Below are 21,046 nucleotides of genomic sequence, written 5' to 3' on the forward strand. Positions count from 1 at the left end.
AGGTTTTTATTAAAAATTACAATCCTAAGTATTTACTAAACTCATTACTATTTGATCACGTAAACACATCATGTCGAAGATAAATTGTCATTTGAAGTACCGGCCCCCTCATTTGTATTATTAAGATCAATTGAATATCCATAATTGGGATTCAAATCTGCTCTTGCAAAATGTCTATCATTGGCAGCATTTCGTCGTATATAATTATGCAAAGTCATTCTTGCTATAACAATTTTGACTTGCTTTTCAAATGAAAAACTTGGCATATGCTTTAGAATCTTCCACTTCTTCTTTAAGACACCAAAAGCTCACTCAATTTCCGTTCGTAGCGAGGAATAAGCACGATTGAATACCTCTTGATAGCTTGTAGGGGCAGGACCTTATTGAAATTCTGGCAAATGATATCTAACTTATTTGTACGGTCAAAAATAACCCGTCGGATTTGGATATCTAGGATCTACCACAAATATAATATAAATTTAATCAACATAGACCACATTAATACATATTAATGTACAAAAATTATTAATTAACAAACCTGGAAGAGGATGAGGAAATTGCATATCACATCTCCCTAAAGTTTCATAGAAAATACGAGTATCATGGGCTTGCCCCTCCCAACCAGCCTAAACATAAGTGAATTCCATATTAAAATTACACACCGCTAATATATTTTGAGTCGGTGTACTTTTTCGACCAATAAAACGAATCTGATCTTTTACATATATAACCACTAGGATATGAGTGCCATCGATAACTCTAATATAATCCTAAAACAAAAATGTAAATATTATTGTATAATCAAAATTTGCTTTTAATTCCTAGGGGTGAGCAACGGTCTAGGGTCGACCTTGGACCGACCACTGGACCGACCTGGACCGGCCCAACCCTGCCGGTCCGGTCCGGTTCCCAAGGGGCCGGGTGCTGTCCTTAGTCTGAAATTCCAGGACCAACACCATGCGGAGTTGGTCTCGATCCTAAGAGTTTTGGGTCGGTCAACCCTATATATTATATTATATTATTTATAATTCTTTTATATATTCAAATCTAAGTAAAATGGTTGTTATATTATATTATATTTAGATGTTCTATCAATAGTACTAATAGTAATTTCAATTTGTTGAGTAATAATTATGTGTTGTTTGTTTTGTTTTTAGGTGTTTAGAAGTTCAAGTGAATTAATAAGATTTGGAGTTATATATTCATGGTTAACTTTTTATGGTTTAATTGTATTTTACTAATGAATTTCGGCTGCACTTTGCTTTTTAATTTGTGTCAAATGGTAGAAGTTTTTGAAGAGTAGAATAATACTGCAATTGCTACGGTGATTTGCTAATTAAGTGGTGTGAAGCTCATTTTTTGGTTGAGTAGACTCTACATTATCAAATACAGGAGAACGCTTTTGCATATGGTGTTATGAATATTAAAGATAGATGATTACAATAACTTTCCATCTTGTTCCATATCTCGATGAGCGGTTAGCAGGTACGAAATTTCTATTATTGTGTCATCTTAAATTTACTAAATATGTATTGGTATTTATAATTTAGTTGCACAATACTGCATTGTCAATGAATGTGTAATTTGAATTTATAGGTTTGCTTTTTTAGGGAGTATAAAAAATAAGATGAAAAAAATTATCGATCGGTCCCGGGTTGACCCTGGAACCGGACCGAACCCATTAGGTCGGTCCGGTCCTTGGTCCCAGGCTCAATAGAGTTGGTCCTCGGTCCTAAAAATTGAGGACCGACACTGTACGGGTTGGTCCTAGGGTTAGGGGGTGGCCTGAACCAACCCGGACCATGCTCACCCCTATTAATTCCTTCTTCCTATTGTATAATCAAAACATACCTTAAAATATGAAAAAAAAATCTTCGATTATTTTTTATCTTCTCTAGAACATCCCTAAATTGCCAATCAGCCGATTGGATTAAATTTTTTCTCATTTCACATACTTTATCTAATACTAAGCTAAAGTACCTGTTTATGGTTTCCCCAGAACATTAAAAGCGCTCGTGTTAACCTATTACCTATACAATGTCCTAAAATATGAAGAAATATTCCAAGCATTTTTGTAATATCGATGTTCCTAGTTCCTTCAAGACCATAACGTGTTACTAAATCATGCATTAAATTATTAAATACAATATTATCCATTCTAAATATTTGATAACATCTTATCAGATTAGCATCTTCATCCACCAACTCTCTTATCCATGCATTTCCTGTATATGATGATGTCCTATAAGGTTTTTTGTCATTGTATATTGCCTGATAAGCGATTGCGACTTGAGTAATTTCCAAAAGTTGCCAATATTCCTCATCCTCTTTTTCATGAATTTCCTTTTCAGGAGAGTTGTCCATATCTATTTAAAGTAACAGAACAATAAGAAAAGTGATGGATAATCATCCATCAATGAAACAATTATCATCCATAATATATGCAAACTCCATCCAGTCAAAAGAACACAAACTAAAAACACAAGTCTCAAAAACAGAATTAAAAAAAGAGTTTACAAGTAGTGCAAATCACCAATCCAAAATAAGTTTCACATTACAACATAGATTAATATGAAAAGCTCAAACAAGTAACTAGCATCCTAGCGACGACTATTATGCTCCTCTAACTTGTACTTTAGCCACTCGACTTTCTCTTCATCTCCATCCAAGTTCATAAAAATTTGCCTATTGTCTTTCTTTTCAGAAAGATGAAAGAGTACGAAGAAGAACAACTTTCTGTCTTCCTTAATTTTAGGAATAGCTTTCAATGTTTGCATAATTTCCTTATAAGGGTCAAATTCCCTTGCAACTGATGTTGCATTCCTCCTACTTTCAACTGCTGAACAAAGTTTGTTGATTTGCGATGCTAACTTAGCAGGTCCAGTCATTTTTTTTCTCTCTTTCCTTGAGCTTCCTTCGTGAAACTTTGTACCGTTCTTTTATGGCTCTTACTTTGACTTGGTTGGACATTCATTTCACCTACATCACACTCTAAAGTATTATCAGTAGATCCTGCACAACCACCAATATCAACTTGTGTGGCCTCAAGATTCTCAGTATTGTATAAACCTTGTGCATGATTCCAAGTAACACTTTCAGTGGCAACCATACCTTGGAACATTCTGTCCAACCAAACTTCCATATCCTGATGTATGCCTTTCGTTCGAAAGACTTTAAGCTTAGGATTAACCTGTTATAATAAGATATTTTCATGAGTTATATTACAAAAGATGAACTTCTAAAAAAAATGTGGCAAAAAAAAGATAAACACCTAAATCTTTCTCTCCCACCATTCATCACTCGCGTCAATGGTTTTCTTCCTTAGATCCCATCCTAGTCGTGTTTCCTTTTGAACCAATTGCTTCCATCTTTTCCATTCTTCCTTTAGATTATCCCACTTACTCGTCATTTGATTTTTATCGTATTTTTTGCCCCTCAACTCCTCAAACTTGGTAATTATAACTGTTCATCCGTCTCTTTTGTTGCTCGCAGGACGATTGCCTTTTTAATTTGTTTAATGCACGACAAAACGTTTCTACATCTTCCAGGCTCCAATATGCATTTTCTTTTGATGAACTCGCCATCTTCCAATAAAATAAACACAAACACATTTGAAAAATGAAAACAAATGAGATTAACTACGACCCAATTTCCTATAGATGAATTAACACATATGTATATAGATAGAACTATGCATAGCACAAAAAATATTTGCTAGACAGTCTAAGATTTTACTTCCATACCAAACACCTCTAAGATTTTACTTCCATACCAAACACCCCAGCACAAGAGGAAAAGATGAGCTGATCTTTCTATTTCTTATTTCTTTTTCTTTAGGCTTTTGGGGGACTTTTCACTAGATGGTGAAAAGGGTTGAGAGCGAAAAGCTTAAAATATTTACTTCGTGTACTCTGTTTCCATGTCTATGTGATCTCTCTCTCTCCCTCTGCGGTCAAACCCATATTTGATATTAGGAGGAAGCCTTGACTTGAGCATTGTGCAAGTGCTTCTTTTGAGCCATGGCCAGAATTGAACTTGGCACAACTCGAAAGCAAATATCACTTGTTTTTGGTCCAAAGATCAAATTCTTACTACTAATGTTTCAAGTTTGTTTGTTATAATTTCAAATCATAGATTTCGGAAGGAACTAGAGCAAAACATCCATTATAATTGAAGCAAAATGTTGCTATTTTAGCTGAGTTGATGTATCCATCACATACACATGATATCTATGGTATACACATGTTCTGGGGTAGTTTGAAAGGGAGGTTAATGCTGATAACCAATTTTGTGTTCCCTTTTTTTTTTTTTCAGGATCATCCAAAAAGTGGGCTGGGGTTATTTTCTTGTGTTATAAGTTCTTATTTTTTCTTTTGGTTTTCTTTTCGTTTGCACTTGCTACAAACCGTGGGTTCTATATATAAAGAGAGATCTAATTCCTCAAACAAACAAAAAAGAAATACTCAACTTAGGTCTAATTCTAATTTTACCTTGTACTTCATTACTAAAATTGCGATTTAATAATCCGTAAGATAAACTATCATGAGATTTAAAATAACTATGTTACTAAATTTGATTTTGAGATAGACTTGCACATAACAACTACTCACAACAAACAGCTACTCATAATGACTACTCACAACAAACAACAAACAGCTACTCATAACAGCTACTCACAACAAATTTGATTTAAAGTCACTGTAGGTTCTATTTCCCCAGTCCTCTCTTACTCTTTCTCAAAAAGTTTCTATTACTTGAGCATCGATATATATACTCATCAAACATGGCATCAAAAGTATCATTCACGAAATCACCACACACTTAACAATCACAACTAGAAAAAGCATAATAAGAAGGAATCGAATCAAAAGAATCTGGATTTAGGGCAAGACGAGCAAGTACATTCTCAGCGAAGAGGGAAGCGAACACGAGAGAGCCGAGCGACTTGATTTAGCGAAGAAAGTAGACACTAAGAGAGAGGCTAGCATTGGGAACTGATGAGCGAAGACGGAAGATGACTAAGCAGTGACCAAATAGCCGAGCAATAAAGAGTAGTGACACCAAAGGCGTAGTGAAACTAGAGGAGCAGCGAAACCAAAGGCATATTCCATAGAAGATGGCTTTCGGGTTGTATGGGGGAGCTCAGTTTGAAGACGATTGATGAGCGAAGACGGAAGATGACCAATTGAAGCAATAAAGAGCAACGACACCAAAGGCACAGCAAAACCAAAGGCATATTCCATAGAGCAACGACAGCAAAGGCGCAGCGCAGCAAAACCGGAGGTGTATTCCACAGAGCAACGATAGCAAAGGCGCGGTGCAACGAAACCAGTATTCCATAGGGCAGCGACACCAAAGGCATGGCGCAGCGAAACCAAATGCGTATTCCACAGAGCAGCGACACCAAAGGCATGGTGCAGCGAAACCGAGGCGTATTCCATAGAGCGGCAACACCAAAGGCACAATGAAATCGGAGGCGCAACGAAACTAGGCGTATTCCACGGGAGCGTAACGAGAAGATGGCTTTCCAATTGTATGGGGGAGCTCGGTTTGATGACGATTCTTGGTGCGTGCTCATGGATTTGAGAGAGAAGAAGAAGAAGATGAGAACTTGCGGGTGGGTCAGGCTCGTGGATTTGAGAGAGAAGAAGACGATAACTTGTAGGTGGGTCAGGAAGGGAAGAGGAAAGCGTGTGCAGATCTAGGGATTTCAGCTAAAGGGTTAAACTTGGAATTTTGTTAAGTTATAAGGGCAACAATGGCAATCGAACAAAATTCATTAATGGGGACAACTAGCTTATCGAGAATGCTAAAATGCCCAAGGCAGGGAGGACCCTACCTTGGGCTTTAGCCTTCAAAAGGCTGGCTTTTAGCCAAGGGTGTTTACAAAACAAATTACCAAACACTCATTTTTAGCCCAAAGGGCTTTAGAAGCCCTAAAGTGCTTTGGAAATGCCACATCCAAATGCACCCTAAATCAACATTCACGCAATATTTCTTCACCAATTTTATCATATATTGATAAAGATTCAAGATTGTGATAGAATTTTTCTCAAATCCCAAATCTTGCAAAGATGAGCTCGCATATATTTTTTTGTCACGCTTGCCCTATCCGATGATATTGAAAAATCTCCATCATATCCCGAAAAATTTCAAATCACTATTTCTCACAAGATAATTTTTGTCATAAAATAAAATGGGCTTGGGCCAATTTGCTCCCTTCATGGACTTAATCCAACCTGTCAATTTAAAACTCGGAACCACGAATTCGAACACATCTGTCATCAGTCTAATTCATATGCAAATTAAAAATAAATACACCTAAAATTATATGTTATGTAATTAATTTTTTTAGGGGTTAAAAATTAATCCCTAATTTTTATGCAATAAATAAATGACTGGGTCACCAAAAATTAGGTATCAACGCTTTACGAGCGTGACCACACTAGAGTAATTAGACTTTGAGGACTTAGGACTGATAAATAACAATGTATTTGAATTGGCCACCTTCTTGAATAAGGAACTCTATTACCTTAGGAAGAATCAAATTCTTTGGTGGTATGCTATGTCAAGATTCTTTGATTGTTGGAATTAAGAAAAGGCCAACCTTTTTACCACCGCCCTTTCAACCATTCCTGCCCCTTCAATTGGAAAAAAAAAAAGGATAATATTATGGAACGAAATAGAAGAAGTTGTTACCCGTAAGGATCTCCATTGAATCATGACTCTTTCAAAACAAGAATGAAAAAGGCAATTAGCATTTCACTTATGACTTTTGTGGAACGTTACAGACCACACATAAGGACAAAGGGAGAACCAGATTTCTCAATAGGACCCCATTTGCATCGCAAAAAATCAATGATTTGAAAAAACAGTTCTCTTAAAATGGCCACTTGTATCATTTGCATAAATGAATGAGTTGACAAATAAGACAGATATGCATAAGAGAGTAATTGTGTGTATTTTATATATTATAACGAAGATTTCATCAACCTATATATAAGTTTTATGAAATGACTAAATAAGATAACATATTAATCAAGATACGGACAATCATTAAGGATATTCATACAATCTTGAAAGATATAGAAAACCATCAAAATTATCCTAAATATCTTTAATAGAATGAACGAAAAGTATTTTCTTCGTTCACGAAGTATTCAGATATAATTTGTTGTCGACAATGAAAATATTTCTCATTCGCTAATTATTTTGAGCAATTTACTTTTGATATAATATTTTTTAAATTATTCATTTTTCGTAAAACAAACGCATCCTAAATGTTGGAGTGTTTCTCCTTTCAAATGATCCTTTCCTTAGGACCATTACGGAGCCATAATATCTAGTGAGTGGGCCAATCATGTAAGAGCACTGTGCTATAGACTAAATTTTTGGTTGATTTTTAAGTTCAAGGAAATGTCCATGAAGAAGTCAAACTATTTATACCATGCATTAAGACTCGACTTTAGCATTAGTGCTTAATCTCATCAACCTGGACAGATACCTAGAATTAACCAAAAGAATCACTACCAAGGTTGGGTGACCATCAACCTAAGTTGAAGCAACTCCTCTAAGTAGCTCAAAATTCTTAATATCAGCAAGCACAACGCACTTTAAATCCGAATTGTCTTAAAAAATCATTGCAACAGCATCACCTGAGTATTAGGTTAATCTTTTGCGTGGTCCAATTGCTCATGAAGAAACAACAAGTTGGGCCCAAACATATGCTATAGAAAAGCATAATGGATTTTGAGGCCGGAAACCACGTCGAATTAACTTACGTGGAGGGCTCTGAACTGATATTATAGACCGAGTATCACACCCTAATCAAAAAGGCAAAGCCAATAAATTTACTGAATGCATGATTCCTATTTCGGAGGTTGCCTTTTGAACTTTTATTTTCTGAACGCTAGGAAGCTCATCCAATCGCGTCCTATTTGGCGTGGTATCACCAGATTAATCATGCTCCTCTCTGTTGCTAACATGAGAACTAAGGACCCTTTTACTTATAAAAAAAATTTCGAGACACAAAATAACTCCCGATATATTTGAATTTTTGCCTTCGAATTCTGCAAACAAATGGAGGAAGAAAATTGAACAGAACATTATAAACCATTGAATTAAGAGCACATTTTGCATTCTACAATAACTGGACAATTCATAGGCTCATAAAGATAATTCCCCAATTATCAAACTTTATAGTGATGCTTCTTGAACGCTTTCCTCTTGCCGGAAGCATGATGTAGCTTAATTTTCTTGTTCTTCTTCTTGCCTGAAATTTTCCCATCAGAACCAACGGGCACAACGCCTTCTAAGTTCAACCCATGATGTTTGCTCTTCTTACCCCACGTTTTATATCGAACCTGAGTTGCTAGACTCACCTTCAACTGGGCCGTCGCGTTCGCCACCGCACGAGCAACGCCACTCCAAATCTGCGTATTTTTCGCCTTCGCGTCTTGTCTCACGTGATGAGTCTTGTCCTTCCCTTGGTAGAACGAAGATATCACATCATCGGCAACTGGATCTTGCCCGAAAAAGAACGTCACGAGAATGTCGTCATAGTAGACCCCAGAGTTCGAATTCTGAATCTCAAGCTCGTACGTCAACGAACTCGAGCCGTTCTGAATGTTGTTCGAGGTCGGAACGGAGAGGTCCACCACCGTGAAGGAAGGCTGATTGGGATGTAGGCTTAGCCATATGCAAAAAGCAAGGATGGCCAAGGCAGAGAAGAACCGAAGCAGCGATACACAGAGGCTCCTCGCCTCGGAGGTGAAGATTTCGTCAGTAAAATTAGGGCAAGGCGATGGCATTTTGGGTTGATGAAGACGATTATGTTATTGAGAGAAATAGATTTGTGAGAGAAAAAGGAGGTGAACAAGATGAAGTGCCAGCATAATATTTCTGTGGAATCTCTTTTTTGCCTAGGGTATAAGCCAAGTTCATTAAAGTATTAGTGGAACATATGCTTTTCTTCTCAAGCATGAAGACGCTTTTCCTCTTTAGGAGCTTGTTGGGTTAGCGTGATAGAGTTTTTGTTTTCTTCAAAGTCAGCACATCATAAATGTGATTCCACATTGCGACTATCCCGGAATGGATTATGTAAAGGATTTATCAGGTCCAATATCAATGCAAAAAATTCTTCACCGTATTCACAGTTGAATGGTGAACATCTCAGAATAATTTGATTGAAAAGCTAACCTTGAAAGCACATGTGACTCCTCTAACATTGAATTTTTACACCGACAGTGGACCTAACGAGAATTTTTGTATAAAAGTCGTAACACTTTTAGATTGCAATTAAGAGAGTTCATCACATGAATTTTAAGTCGTAAGGTGGCAAATCAGTCAGACCTCACATTATAACTTCATAAGCACTTTTACTTCCTGCATCTAAAAGCTTACAAGAAGAGCTCAAATCTGTCGTGCTGTTCTCTGATTCTGTTCTCTGATTTCACCACCTTAGCGGTTGTACTGCATAACTGTGCGATCATCCCACGGCTGATTATCTAATTCATCTTTCTAGGGACGAGTATACGCATTTGTTTTGAAAAAATGAATTTATTTTTCTTTTCTTCTTGCCGGTAGAATTCTGAAAGAATTTGTATGTATCGAAAAAAATATTGCTAAGAAAAGTTACCTGTCCCTTGATTTCCAGATTGTTCGTTGGTAATTTACAACAGATTATACTCTTCTATTATCTGGTAACTTTTATTTGTTTTTCTTACTAAAGCTTTATATTTATTGACTATTATATCAATTTATTAATATTTATTTAAGTAACTTACCGGTTTTTAATTCGATTGAATTATTAAATAATTTTGTGCTTCCAATTCTCATTTTAATTACACGCAGAATTCTCATTTTAACTACTTGCAGATTTTCATTTATCTTTTTTTATCGACTTTTCTTATTGTTTTCCAACTTTTATTTGTCTCCCATGGCAGTTAAATTCATCAACTGCGTTATGACTTTGGTTTAATACCACCAAAAAATCCCAAATTGATATACTCATACCATATTTATCCCAAATTAATTTTTGTGTCACAAAAAATCTCAAACTGGTACACAATAATCACATTTATCCCAAACTTAATTCGTGTTATTAAATATATCAAATTGATATGCCCATGATTAATTTACTTTCAACTAGCTTCTATCCCTCAATTAGCTTCTATCTAATATCCCCGTTGCAAAATAATTTGAAAACTACGGCAAAAAAATGTTGATAAATTTATGAAAATTTCATAAGTTACCAACAAGTTTCCTGAACAATATTTGACAGTCATTCTTTTACCAACAGTTATTTTTCTTTTGCATTTGTTGAAGTTTATTGAAATTCATTAGCACGAAAAAAATCTGATTCTTTTTTGGGGGCACCGAACAATAGAATTGTGCTCTTACTGAGCAACATTTGTCCAAATCTGATACTTCGCATAAGATGTCACCTTTTTGACAGAAAGGTATGACATCTGCAAGTCACTTGGGTTCGAAGTTTAATGCATATCATCGTACTTCCTGCAATTCCCAATTACTTTTTTTTTTCTCGCCATCTCGGTAGCAATTTCATATTGAATAATTGCAAAGACAAATTCCCTCATAGATTCACGAAAAGAAATGATACACAAATTGTACATATGCTTCTTAATCAGGAAAACTCAATTACAAAGTTACCAATGAATTATCAAATGAGGCAGCGAACCCAATTATGACTTGGAAGAAAAGCTAGCAAGAGCCAATCAAGTGAAATAAACCGGGCACCTCTTGTCCTTGGAAGCAAGCAAGATGTTCCCATCGGGTCCCACAGCCACCGTACAGCTGGCGTGCATCCGATGGCGCTTGCTCTCCCACGTCGACACCTTGAATCGGATGGCCGACGTCAGTTCCATCCGGAAAGTCACGCTCCCCGCCGCACGATCGCCCAAGAACTCCATCCAGCGCTGACTGGTCACGGTCAACGTGGCCCCACTCATCACGTCGGTAACAGTCGTTGTGGTCTTGGGGTCCTGATGTACCCCCGAAAACAACGACTTCGACCCGATCTTTTGATCCTTGTAAAAAACCGATCCGTCCAATGCATCGTAGTCGATCGAGATGTGCTGGTTCGAGTTCCGGAGCGTGATATTGAACCCTAGCTCCGCGTTCTCGAACCCGTTCGCTTGGCTCAGGCCGGGACCGAGAAGTCGTGGATGAAGACCCGGGGCCTGTGCGGGCGGAGAGCTCAGCCACAGGATGAACGTGATGATGCCTAGGATGAGGAGGGTCAAGAAAATGGCGCACACGATCTTGGAGACCCGGGTGGCGAGGCTCTCCTTGACGCGGTGCACGTAATACCGCGGCGTGTGGTGGGGCTTCACAGGCTTCTGCACCTTCTCCGGCGGGTGTGCAGAGATAATCGGTATCCGGTTAGGGTCCGACATCGTCCCCTTTTGTTTCCTTTTCGTTTTCTTTTGTGGTCTGAGCTCGAGAGACTAGCGATCGAGAGTGATCGTTGATGATTATGTAGACAATGGTGAAGAGAATTTCCAGGAGGGTTTTTTGATTGGAGAAAGAAAGGAATAAGACTATGGTATCAAATGTTGTGCATGTTATCTACGACACGAAGGATCGATACTGTAGTTGTGTAGCTGAGCAAGCAAGGGAGATGCTACTTTTGTGTTGAGCACTCCATCGTTGTCTGCGGCAACCAATAATAAAAGGGTGCTTTTACCATTAGGAATCTAACCAACCATGTGCACATATCCCTTGGCCCTTTTTCGCGTGAGTTGATACCTAGATTCTACTTTATGGCTAAACAAATCACATACATGATATATGTATATATAAACACACACTTATATCAATAAAAAAGAGAATTCTTAATTTGCTTGTATTACCCATCATAGGGTGCCAATTCATATACAAAATAATGCTTAACATATCATAAAAAATAAAATCTATCAATTATCTCTAGCCGATTATAAGAGCCAAACCAATGATTATGCTAACTGAAAAGCAGAAATCGAATATTTAGTAAATGTTCCATTAATCTCACCTAATACTCCCCCTCAAGTTGGCGCACGAAGGTCATACCCAACTTACTTGGTAAAAATGTCAGTTTGTTGAAGATTAGAGGTATGAATGCCCAAGTTGTATATATTAATCTCGATTTACTTTGTTCGTTAGTGAAATAATATGTTTGCCAAGATTTATAAAGCAGTTTGGCTATTCCAATATAGACTCATCAATTTATCGTGCAATACCTTGAGAAAGGCGAATAAACTCCACAACCAAATCAATTTACTGGTGACAATTGCCATAATACAATTTTCAGCTTTAGTAAAGGACCGACAAACTGTGGGTTTGCTTGTTCTCCAAGACATTGGACAACCACCAAACATGACAAAGTAATCAGGAAGTAATCGCCTATTAATTGAGGCACTTGCCTAATCAAAGTCACAAAAGGCACTCCAGCAAAGTGAAGGCGGAGCCGATAACGTACCCCCTAGGGTTTTCTTGAGATATTGGGAAGGGTTATATAACGGCTTCCCAGTGCTACTCCTTCGGTTCCTACATGAACTGGGAAAGTATTTGGATTGAATAATGTAATTCAAGACGAGTGATAGTAAGATAAAGTAGACATCCAAGTAGACATCCACGCGGTTGCTCTTTTGGGAAAGTCCTTAGTTTAGCTGCCAATATGTTGTACTCAAATAAGATTCAAGTGCATACTTTCTCTAGCACAACCGTCCACTACACTTTAATTTTTAAAAATACTTTAATTGCCCAAGGTCCTTGATATGAAAAGATTTATCAAGTTATAATTTGAGCTCTGCACATTACTGTGAGTTATTTTGCGCATCAAGATGAGATCGTTAACATACACTAACACAATAGAAAAGTATTGCCATGAGAGTAGGTGACTACGTGTAATCGGCTAATGATTGATCAAAACCATATTCTCTCAATGCATTAGAAAATTTTGAAGTCCAATTTTTAGATGCCTTTCAAAGACCATATAAGGACTTCCATAGTCAATAGACACCATTTCAACTCATTGTTGTGAAACTTAATGGAAACTTCATATAAATGGTCTCATTCAAATTACCATATAGAAATGCATTCTTGACATCCTTCTGATACATCCAATTACGAGCCAATACAATAAGAAGTCATTGTCTAATGACTGGATTAGCTGCTGGCGCGAAGGTTTTATGGAAGTCAAAGCCCTCTTCTTGAGTGAATCCCTTTATGGCAAAATGAGCTTTACATCACTCAATAATATCATCTTGACACTTGGATTTGTAAACCCACCTATACCCTGTGGGTCTCTGACCCTCCAGCAAAGTGGCCAGAGTCCAAGTCCAAATCATCCTTGAGTGCCTTACTTTATGTCGTTGTTGGTTATCTCCGCAAATGATTTGAAATTGCCTCCTATAATTCTTGGGCTCGGTATTAGAATCAACAACGGCTAAAAAAGCATTGTGTAGCTCCAGTAAATCATTCATAAATAAATAAACTTCTCGATGGAATAGTTAGTACCTATAGAAATCAATAGAGTGAACTGAGGAGTTGGGGTCTTCATTTGGATCATATAACGTGCTTTCTCTACTGCTTGCCAGGCTGTCACAACCTTGCCTCATGGTTTTCTCGTGCACCTATAGATGACTCCACTTTTTTGGGGAAAAAATCCTTCATTGAATTATTAAAAAAAAAAAATCGAGCCATTATCACTCCAAATCGTTTGAATTACTTGACCAAATTGGATTTTATCCAATGATGGAAATTGACACAGATGTGGTACACCTTCGATTCTTTTCATCAAATACACCTGAATTGCTTGACTATAAACATCGACAATAGCTAAAAAAGTAATGTGTACCCGAGAGATTCCCTATTTGAACGGCCCCCAAACATCAAAATGTTACAAATAAAAAATTCCACCGGCTTTGTCATTGCTTAAAGGAAATTAAGTACATTGTTGTCGCACGACAACATATATAACACATTGGGCTTTTTTATTTATCTCAATATCGGTGATCAAATTCAAAACTTATCATGATGCTACCCTAATCGATGATGCCAGATGTCAATCTTTTGTCCCTTGATCGCTGGAAAAGCTGAATGAGTGTCAAGGCTAGGACCACCTTTTGACAACTGAGAAAAGAAGAATGAGCATTGCAAATACAAACTCAATCTTACAAGATTGCACTTAAGATTGCCACAGTGTGCAAAACAAAATCAAGCCCAAAATAAAAATTGCAATTTTATGGTGTGAGTCACATTTCCATTGAAGTTCATATAGGATATGCATCCGTGATGTTTCACCATTGATTTAGAAGCAAGAGCCACCATGTCAATATTGAGAGATGACACTATCGATAATTCAATTTATGGAAAGATGATTAAACCGATGCACCTCACCTATGAGTTGATCATTCGAAGTGGACGGTTTCATTGCTGAACAAACTAATCAAATGCTAATATTGATCCCAACTCATTGTTTTCGTTGTCTCGATTCCTTGAGGACCTTCTTGATTGCGATCACATATTTTTTGGCATCGACTCCTGATATTACTCTTCTCTTGCCCGACCGTCCCACAATAGTCACATTTAAGTTTCCCGAACAATGCCTTCCTAGGGGCTGCTCTTCCGATCGAGAGAGCAGCACTCTCGATCTTCTCTTCCTTCCCTCGGGCAATTGATTGTTGGCACTCCTCCTGTGTGATTGTAGAATTAACTTTGTCAAGGGACGGGAGTAACCTGACGTTGAAAACTTGAGAATGGACATTCTCAATGTTTAGGCCGATATGAAACTTGTGGATCTTCTCCACATCTTTCTTCTCTGCATACTTCATGGCTACAACAGAGGTACATGGACGACATCATAGTCATCAAGTTTATCCCCTAAGACCTTCCACTTTGTGTAATGTTCCACAACTGAGAGTCCACCTTGCTGAAGCAACCTAATCTCGATTTTGATCCAGTGAATGCGAGGTCTGTTCCCTCGGGTGATCTCTCCTTTAGCTCGTCCCGCATTATTCTTGCTTCTTTTGTGTATGCCATGCTTTCCTATAGACATTTGTCAAGGGAATTGAAAATTCACAACATGGAATTACAAATGCCCCAGACAGTAAACTCGAGTCTCCTCGGATCAGGCTTCTCTAGTGATCCAATGATAAGCTCGAGTTTGTATTTCGTCCGCAATGCGCATGTTGTTGCTTCAACCATGTTGTGTAGCTTGTCCCAAGTCAGCACACACAAGACAAGTACGTTACTGGGATTGGCTGAGGAATTGAGATAATACTGCGAGAAAGGTCAATCACCTTTTTTAGCAGATGCTTCCTTGACCATATCGCAAACAAGAGACAGATTGTTTGGTATGTTTTAATCTCCCAACATTAATTCCATGTGAGAATTCGTAACTTGTTTGTGTTAGTCATCCTATAGTGCAAATATATGTGCAAGATAATGCTTAACAGATCAGAAAAGGATTATCTCTAACTACTTATGTGAGATAAACCAAATATTATGCTAACTGAGAAGCAGAAAGCAAATATTCAGTAAATCTACAATTGATCTTCCCTAATTTTATATATAAAATAATCTCGGGAAGGACTTCGATCCGTCGTATAGTTCAATTCCCTGAAATCATGACTCCCTTGTAAACTATATCTCGGTCAATCATCTCCGTGACTGATTATTTGCTGACCTTGAAAAAATTAATCTTTTAGGTCAAGCACTGTGGATATGGTGTGGGGAGAGAGAGAGAGAGGTTTTCTTTTCCTAATTTGCACGGTCACTAAATAAGTGTACGTGTGACAAAAATTGAGTGAAGATTTAATCTGGATAGTTCGAAGGCTGCCTAACTTCATGCTTATTAAGAGAAACAACCCAAAGTGTATCAATAAAATCTTACATTAGTTTCCATAAATCAATAAAATCTTACGTTAATTTCCACAAAAATAGGCCTGAAACCCTATAACAAATTACAATTGCTTAGGCCAGCCGAATTGGAGAAGGGTGTTAGCTGTATAAGCTTAGGAAGAGATCTCTGAATCTCCAGGATGACGACGACTTGTCTCTTCTCCCAACTAAGGCGAGCTCCACTCCAGGTCCATCTCTTCCAAGCAACGCCTCGACGAGCTCAGGCAGCTAGCTTGCATTTGATCCACAGAGGAACGGGTCACCAGAGGCAACAAGGAGGGAGGGAGGGATGGAGGGAGAGAGAGAGAGGCGAACCTCTGGTGGGATGGAGAGAGAGCAACGGATCCGAGAGAGGAGGAGCAAAGATGAGACCACTGACACACCGGGAGTCAATGGTTGGCAATGGCGTCGCTGGTCTCGCACACCACGGCTCCCGAGTTGATGGCGGCACTACGGCTTTTCAAAAAGAACATAGTGGTCTAGCGAGGTAGTGACTAAAGGAGAGGGTAATCCTTATCTTATGTTAAAGATTTTCGAGTCCAATTGTTACACACTGTAGAAATTAATATAGAAGAAGAAAAGAGAGCGATGTAGAAATTGATAAAGAAGGAACGAGGAGAATGTGTAAAACTGAAAGGAGGAGAACATGAAAAATGATTAGGGTTTTCCACGTCTGACACTTTTATTATTAAATAATACTTAATGACCATAATAACCCTCACACTGTAACACTCCCTCTCAAGCTGGAGTATAGATATTAAGCATGCCCAGCCTGTTACAAATATACTCAACCTTACTACTCCTTAAAGACTTAGTGAAAATATCAGCTAATTGCTCACTAGTCCTAACATGACTAGTAGAAATAACTCCAGCCTAAAGCTTCTCACAGATAAAGTAACAATCAACTTCAATATGCTTGGTACGCTCATGGAATACTGGATTTGAAGCAATATGGATTGCTGCCTAATTATCACACCACAGCTTCATTAGCGCAGGATCTTCGAATCTAAGTTCAACTAATAGTTGACGTATCCAAATTAATTCACAAGTAGCTTGAGCCATAGCTCTATATTCTGATTCTACAATGGATCTAGCCACAACACTTTGCTTCTTACTCTTCCAAGATACTAGGTTTCCTCCCACAAAAGTGCATTAATCGAAGAAAAGACCATGATATGTAAGAGACCCAGCCAATCAGCATCCGAAAATGCTTCCACTCTTCTGTGACCGTGATCACCGAAGAAAAGACCACAACTTGGAGTTTTCTTCAAGTATCTCAAAATTTTGACTACATCATCCCAATGAGAGGTACGAGGGGAAGACATAAATTGACTCGTAACACTCACGAAAAGGAAATATCGAGTCGAGTGATAGTCAGATAATTCAATTTTCCAACAAGCCTTCGATACCGTTTTGGATCATTCAATAGTTCGCCTTCCTCTACCATTAATTTTGAGCCAGCTTCCATGGGTGTATCTAGGGGTTTTGCTCCTAGCATACCTGTCTCTCTAAGCAAATCCAAAACATACTTGTGTTGTGAGATATGGATACATTTCTTTGCCTATGTCACTTCGATACCCAAAAAATATTAAATTCGTCACAAATCCTTTGTTTGAAACTATTGTTGCAAATGCAATTTCAATTCATCAATCCCTGTAGAATCATCTCCAGTTATGACAATATCATCCACATTAACCTTAACAATAAACACCCATTTACATCCAATGGTAGTTTTTCCTTCAAGTAGAGGAACAAGATCCCAAGTCTTGTTTTGGTCAAGTGCCATTAGTTCCTCTTCCATAACTGTCCTTCAACCTTGACTAGATAATGCTTTAGCAATGACTTTAGAAGTAGCATATTTATCAATAGTGTCTAGACTAGCTCGAAAAGAAGTAGACAGACCAGAATAGATGACAAATTGTGCAATAGGGTTTTAGGTACAACTGCGAACCCCTTTGGGTGAGCAATAGGGATATTAAGATCAATATGTGATAGGCTTACCTTAGACTTGGAAGATAGAGAAGATGAAATAGGCAAAGGTACATCTGCAAGAGGCTTCACATGCCGATGATGACATCTACTATATACATGCTGAACTAGTAGAGGGATTAGAGGAGAATCCGAAGTGGGTTTCATAATGACATATATAAAGGAATCATCATCCATTGTAGGAGGCTCCATTAGTTCATCAGAATAAATAGTCGACTCAAACAAGGAAATATCTGTAGTGGTGAAATACTTATGCAAAGAAGGACAATAACAACGATATCCCTTTTGTGTATGAGAATACCCCACAAAAAAATGCATTTAAGAGACCGAGGGTCTAGTTTGGAAAGCCATGGATGATGGTCACAAATATAGTAGACACAACCAAATATACGAGGTGGTAAATGAAACAAGGATTCCGAAGGAAAAAGAAGAGAGTGTGGTGTCGCACCCTTAAGAATGAGAGGATGGCATGCGATTGATAAGATAGCATGTGGTCATGATAGCATCAGCCCAAAAAGATTTATCAACCTTCATTTCAAACATCAATGATCGAGCAACTTCTAGTAAGTGATGGTTCTTCCATTCGGCAATACCATTTTGCTGTGGTGTATCCGAACAAGAAGATTGATGAAGGATGCCCCGTTGGGCCATGAATTCAGGAAAAGGATTAGAAAAATATTCTTTAGCATTATCACTTCAAAGAATACAAACCGGAGTTGAAAATTGAGTATGTACTTCGTTAACAAATGCACAAAATATAAAAAATAACTCAGAACGACTTTTCATTAGATAGAGCCAAGTGGCTCTTGAATAGTCATCTACAAAAGTAACGAAGTACTTGAAACCCAACTTAGAAAGAGTAGGACAAGGACCCCATATATCAGAATGAACTAACACAAACGGCTGAGAAGCCTGTTTATTGACTCTTGGATGATAACTAATACGATGCAATTTGCCAAATTGACATGACTCACACTTAAGATTAGATAAAGACTGAAACCAAGCATCTAACTTCTTTAAACTTTCCAAGGATGGGTGGCCCAAACGACAATGGATCTGATGTGGGAAGCAGAAACAAACAACACTTGTAGTATCATTAAGCAAGTATAGCCCTCCCGATACATGTCCTTTACCAATCGTCTTCCTCGTCTTCAAATCTTGAAAAACACAGAAATCAAGATAGAAAGTTACGGAACAATCATATGCTTTGGTAAGTCGGCGACAGGACATAAGGTTGAACAGAAAACTAGGAAGATACATGATGAAGATAAAGATATGGAGGATGTTAGGGGAATTGTGTCTATCCCCTTCACTGTAAATAGAGAACCATCAGCTAATGTAACATTAGACATAGACTCATGAAAGTCAGAAAAGATACCTAAGACTCTAGTCATATGATCGATAGCACTTGAATCAATGACCCAGGGGCAAGAAGCAGAAGAAAGACACGCTTTTGCATTATCTGTCTGAACAAAAGTAGCTGTGGAGGAGGACTGTGAAACCGGCTAGGAAATCTGGAGTTGATTATACCTAGCAAATTCCTCCTCCGACATTCTAATCAACTTTCCTCCCACAGCGGATTGTGAAGACGCACGAGATCTTAAGCGCGATGTCGGGGTAGTGGGTCCTCCGCTAGTGTCGCCCCCGGGTTTACCCGCCGGCTGCCGGTTGTACGGAGTTCCCTGGGCATAAAAAAAAGAAAAAAAGAAACACTAACAACACTAACAACACGATTTTCCTCCATTGTTGGAAATTGGTGATACCTTGTAACTTCTTCTTTGTCAAACGACTAGAATATGTAGACACAACATCAGCTACTACACCTCTATTCTCCACCATAATTTGATGTGTACCAATATAACGCAAGAACTTTCAGCACAATAATCAAATTCAAATCCCTCCAACTAATTCAATTCAACAAACTTCCGTGATTTGTTTCAAACAATCCAAATCTCCATAATACTTCAATCAACTCATCCTATTTCATCAAGACAAATGCCCAAAACATAGATTATGCCCAACCAGAAACCACCTCATCCAACATCAATTTTGTGGCGAACGAGATCAGCATCTCCATCAAGCAACTTGCTACAATTTTTTTTTTTAATAAACTGAGAACAATGAACACACGAGTGAACCTTAGAGGACCACACCAATCAAATCAGCTTGCACGAAGGTGGTGTGAGCTCAACCAACATCAAATCTTGAATGGATGGACAAGACTATGTGATGCCGGACGACATTGGATCTAAGCCAACGAAGCCAAATCTGAGCCGACTATGCTCATTGACATCAAATCTAGACTTGGGAGGGCTAGTGTTTGGGTTGAGTGATGCTTGTTGATGTGGCTCTGATACCATGTAGAAATTAATATATGAGAAGAAAAGATAGCGATGTAGAAATTGATAAAGAAGGAACGAGGAGAACGTGTAAAACTGAAAGGAGAACGTGAAAACTGATTAGGGTTTTCCACGTCTCACACCTTTATTATTAAATAATACTTAATGATCATAATAACACTATAAGTGTTAATGACCATAATAACCCTCACACTGTAACACGCACAATGGTTTTTTGAATGGTGGAGCCAACATAGGGCCCGTCCAACTTCTTTTGTCAAAGAGAGATACATGTCGCCCTTACCACCGGTAGTCGGCAACCTCCACTAGGCATCATGATGCCTAGCAACCAGTGGAGGGAAATAAGAAAAAAATCAAAAAAATTTAAAAAAAAAAAATTGCAATAAATCTTCTACGCTAGTGCAAGTCATGCCACGTAGGACCGGTTGACGCCGACTGGACCACCATATCAATAATTTCTGATCAAAATTAATCTAAAAATTGGCAAATCGTCAAAAAATTTAGAATTACATTGACGTGTTATTTAGGATTAAATTACCCAAATTGAAACTATATGACTAAATTAGCCGCTATAAGATTTAAAATTTTTGAATAATTTTTTTTTGTCTATATAGAAAGAGAATGCGTTAATCATCATGATGATAGTTAACCAAGATGGGATGGAAGAATGACACTCCTACCTATTTAGAAAGAGAAACAATAATAATCCACTATGGTATTAAACTATAGATTCTAATCATGGTTATCACTTGACTTTGTGAAACTACGCCTGTTGATTAGTCACTCTAATCTGA

At 37.9% G+C, this 21,046-nt stretch overlaps 1 protein-coding gene and 1 pseudogene across 1 annotated transcript; both read right to left on the minus strand.

Moving 5' to 3' along the window:
• Positions 1 to 8,189: 8,189 nt before the first annotated feature.
• LOC120292524 (NDR1/HIN1-like protein 2) lies at positions 8,190 to 8,810 on the minus strand. Its single transcript, XM_039310752.1, has one exon. It carries the CDS (start codon positions 8,808 to 8,810, stop codon positions 8,190 to 8,192), a length of 621 nt encoding a protein of 206 aa, XP_039166686.1.
• Positions 8,811 to 10,528: 1,718 nt separating this feature from the next.
• LOC120292437 lies at positions 10,529 to 11,521 on the minus strand (annotated as a pseudogene).
• Between the last annotated feature and the right edge of the window lie 9,525 nt (positions 11,522 to 21,046).

The sequence above is a fragment of the Eucalyptus grandis genome, chromosome 4, assembly GCF_016545825.1.
Source record: "Eucalyptus grandis isolate ANBG69807.140 chromosome 4, ASM1654582v1, whole genome shotgun sequence".
In the NCBI taxonomy this organism is placed as follows: Eukaryota; Viridiplantae; Streptophyta; class Magnoliopsida; order Myrtales; family Myrtaceae; genus Eucalyptus; species Eucalyptus grandis.

What these genes read in the sequence shown, in the direction of transcription:
- LOC120292524 (XM_039310752.1), bottom strand. Translation starts at nt 8,810, where the DNA reads ATGCCATCGCCTTGCCCTAATTTTACTGACGAAATCTTCACCTCCGAG.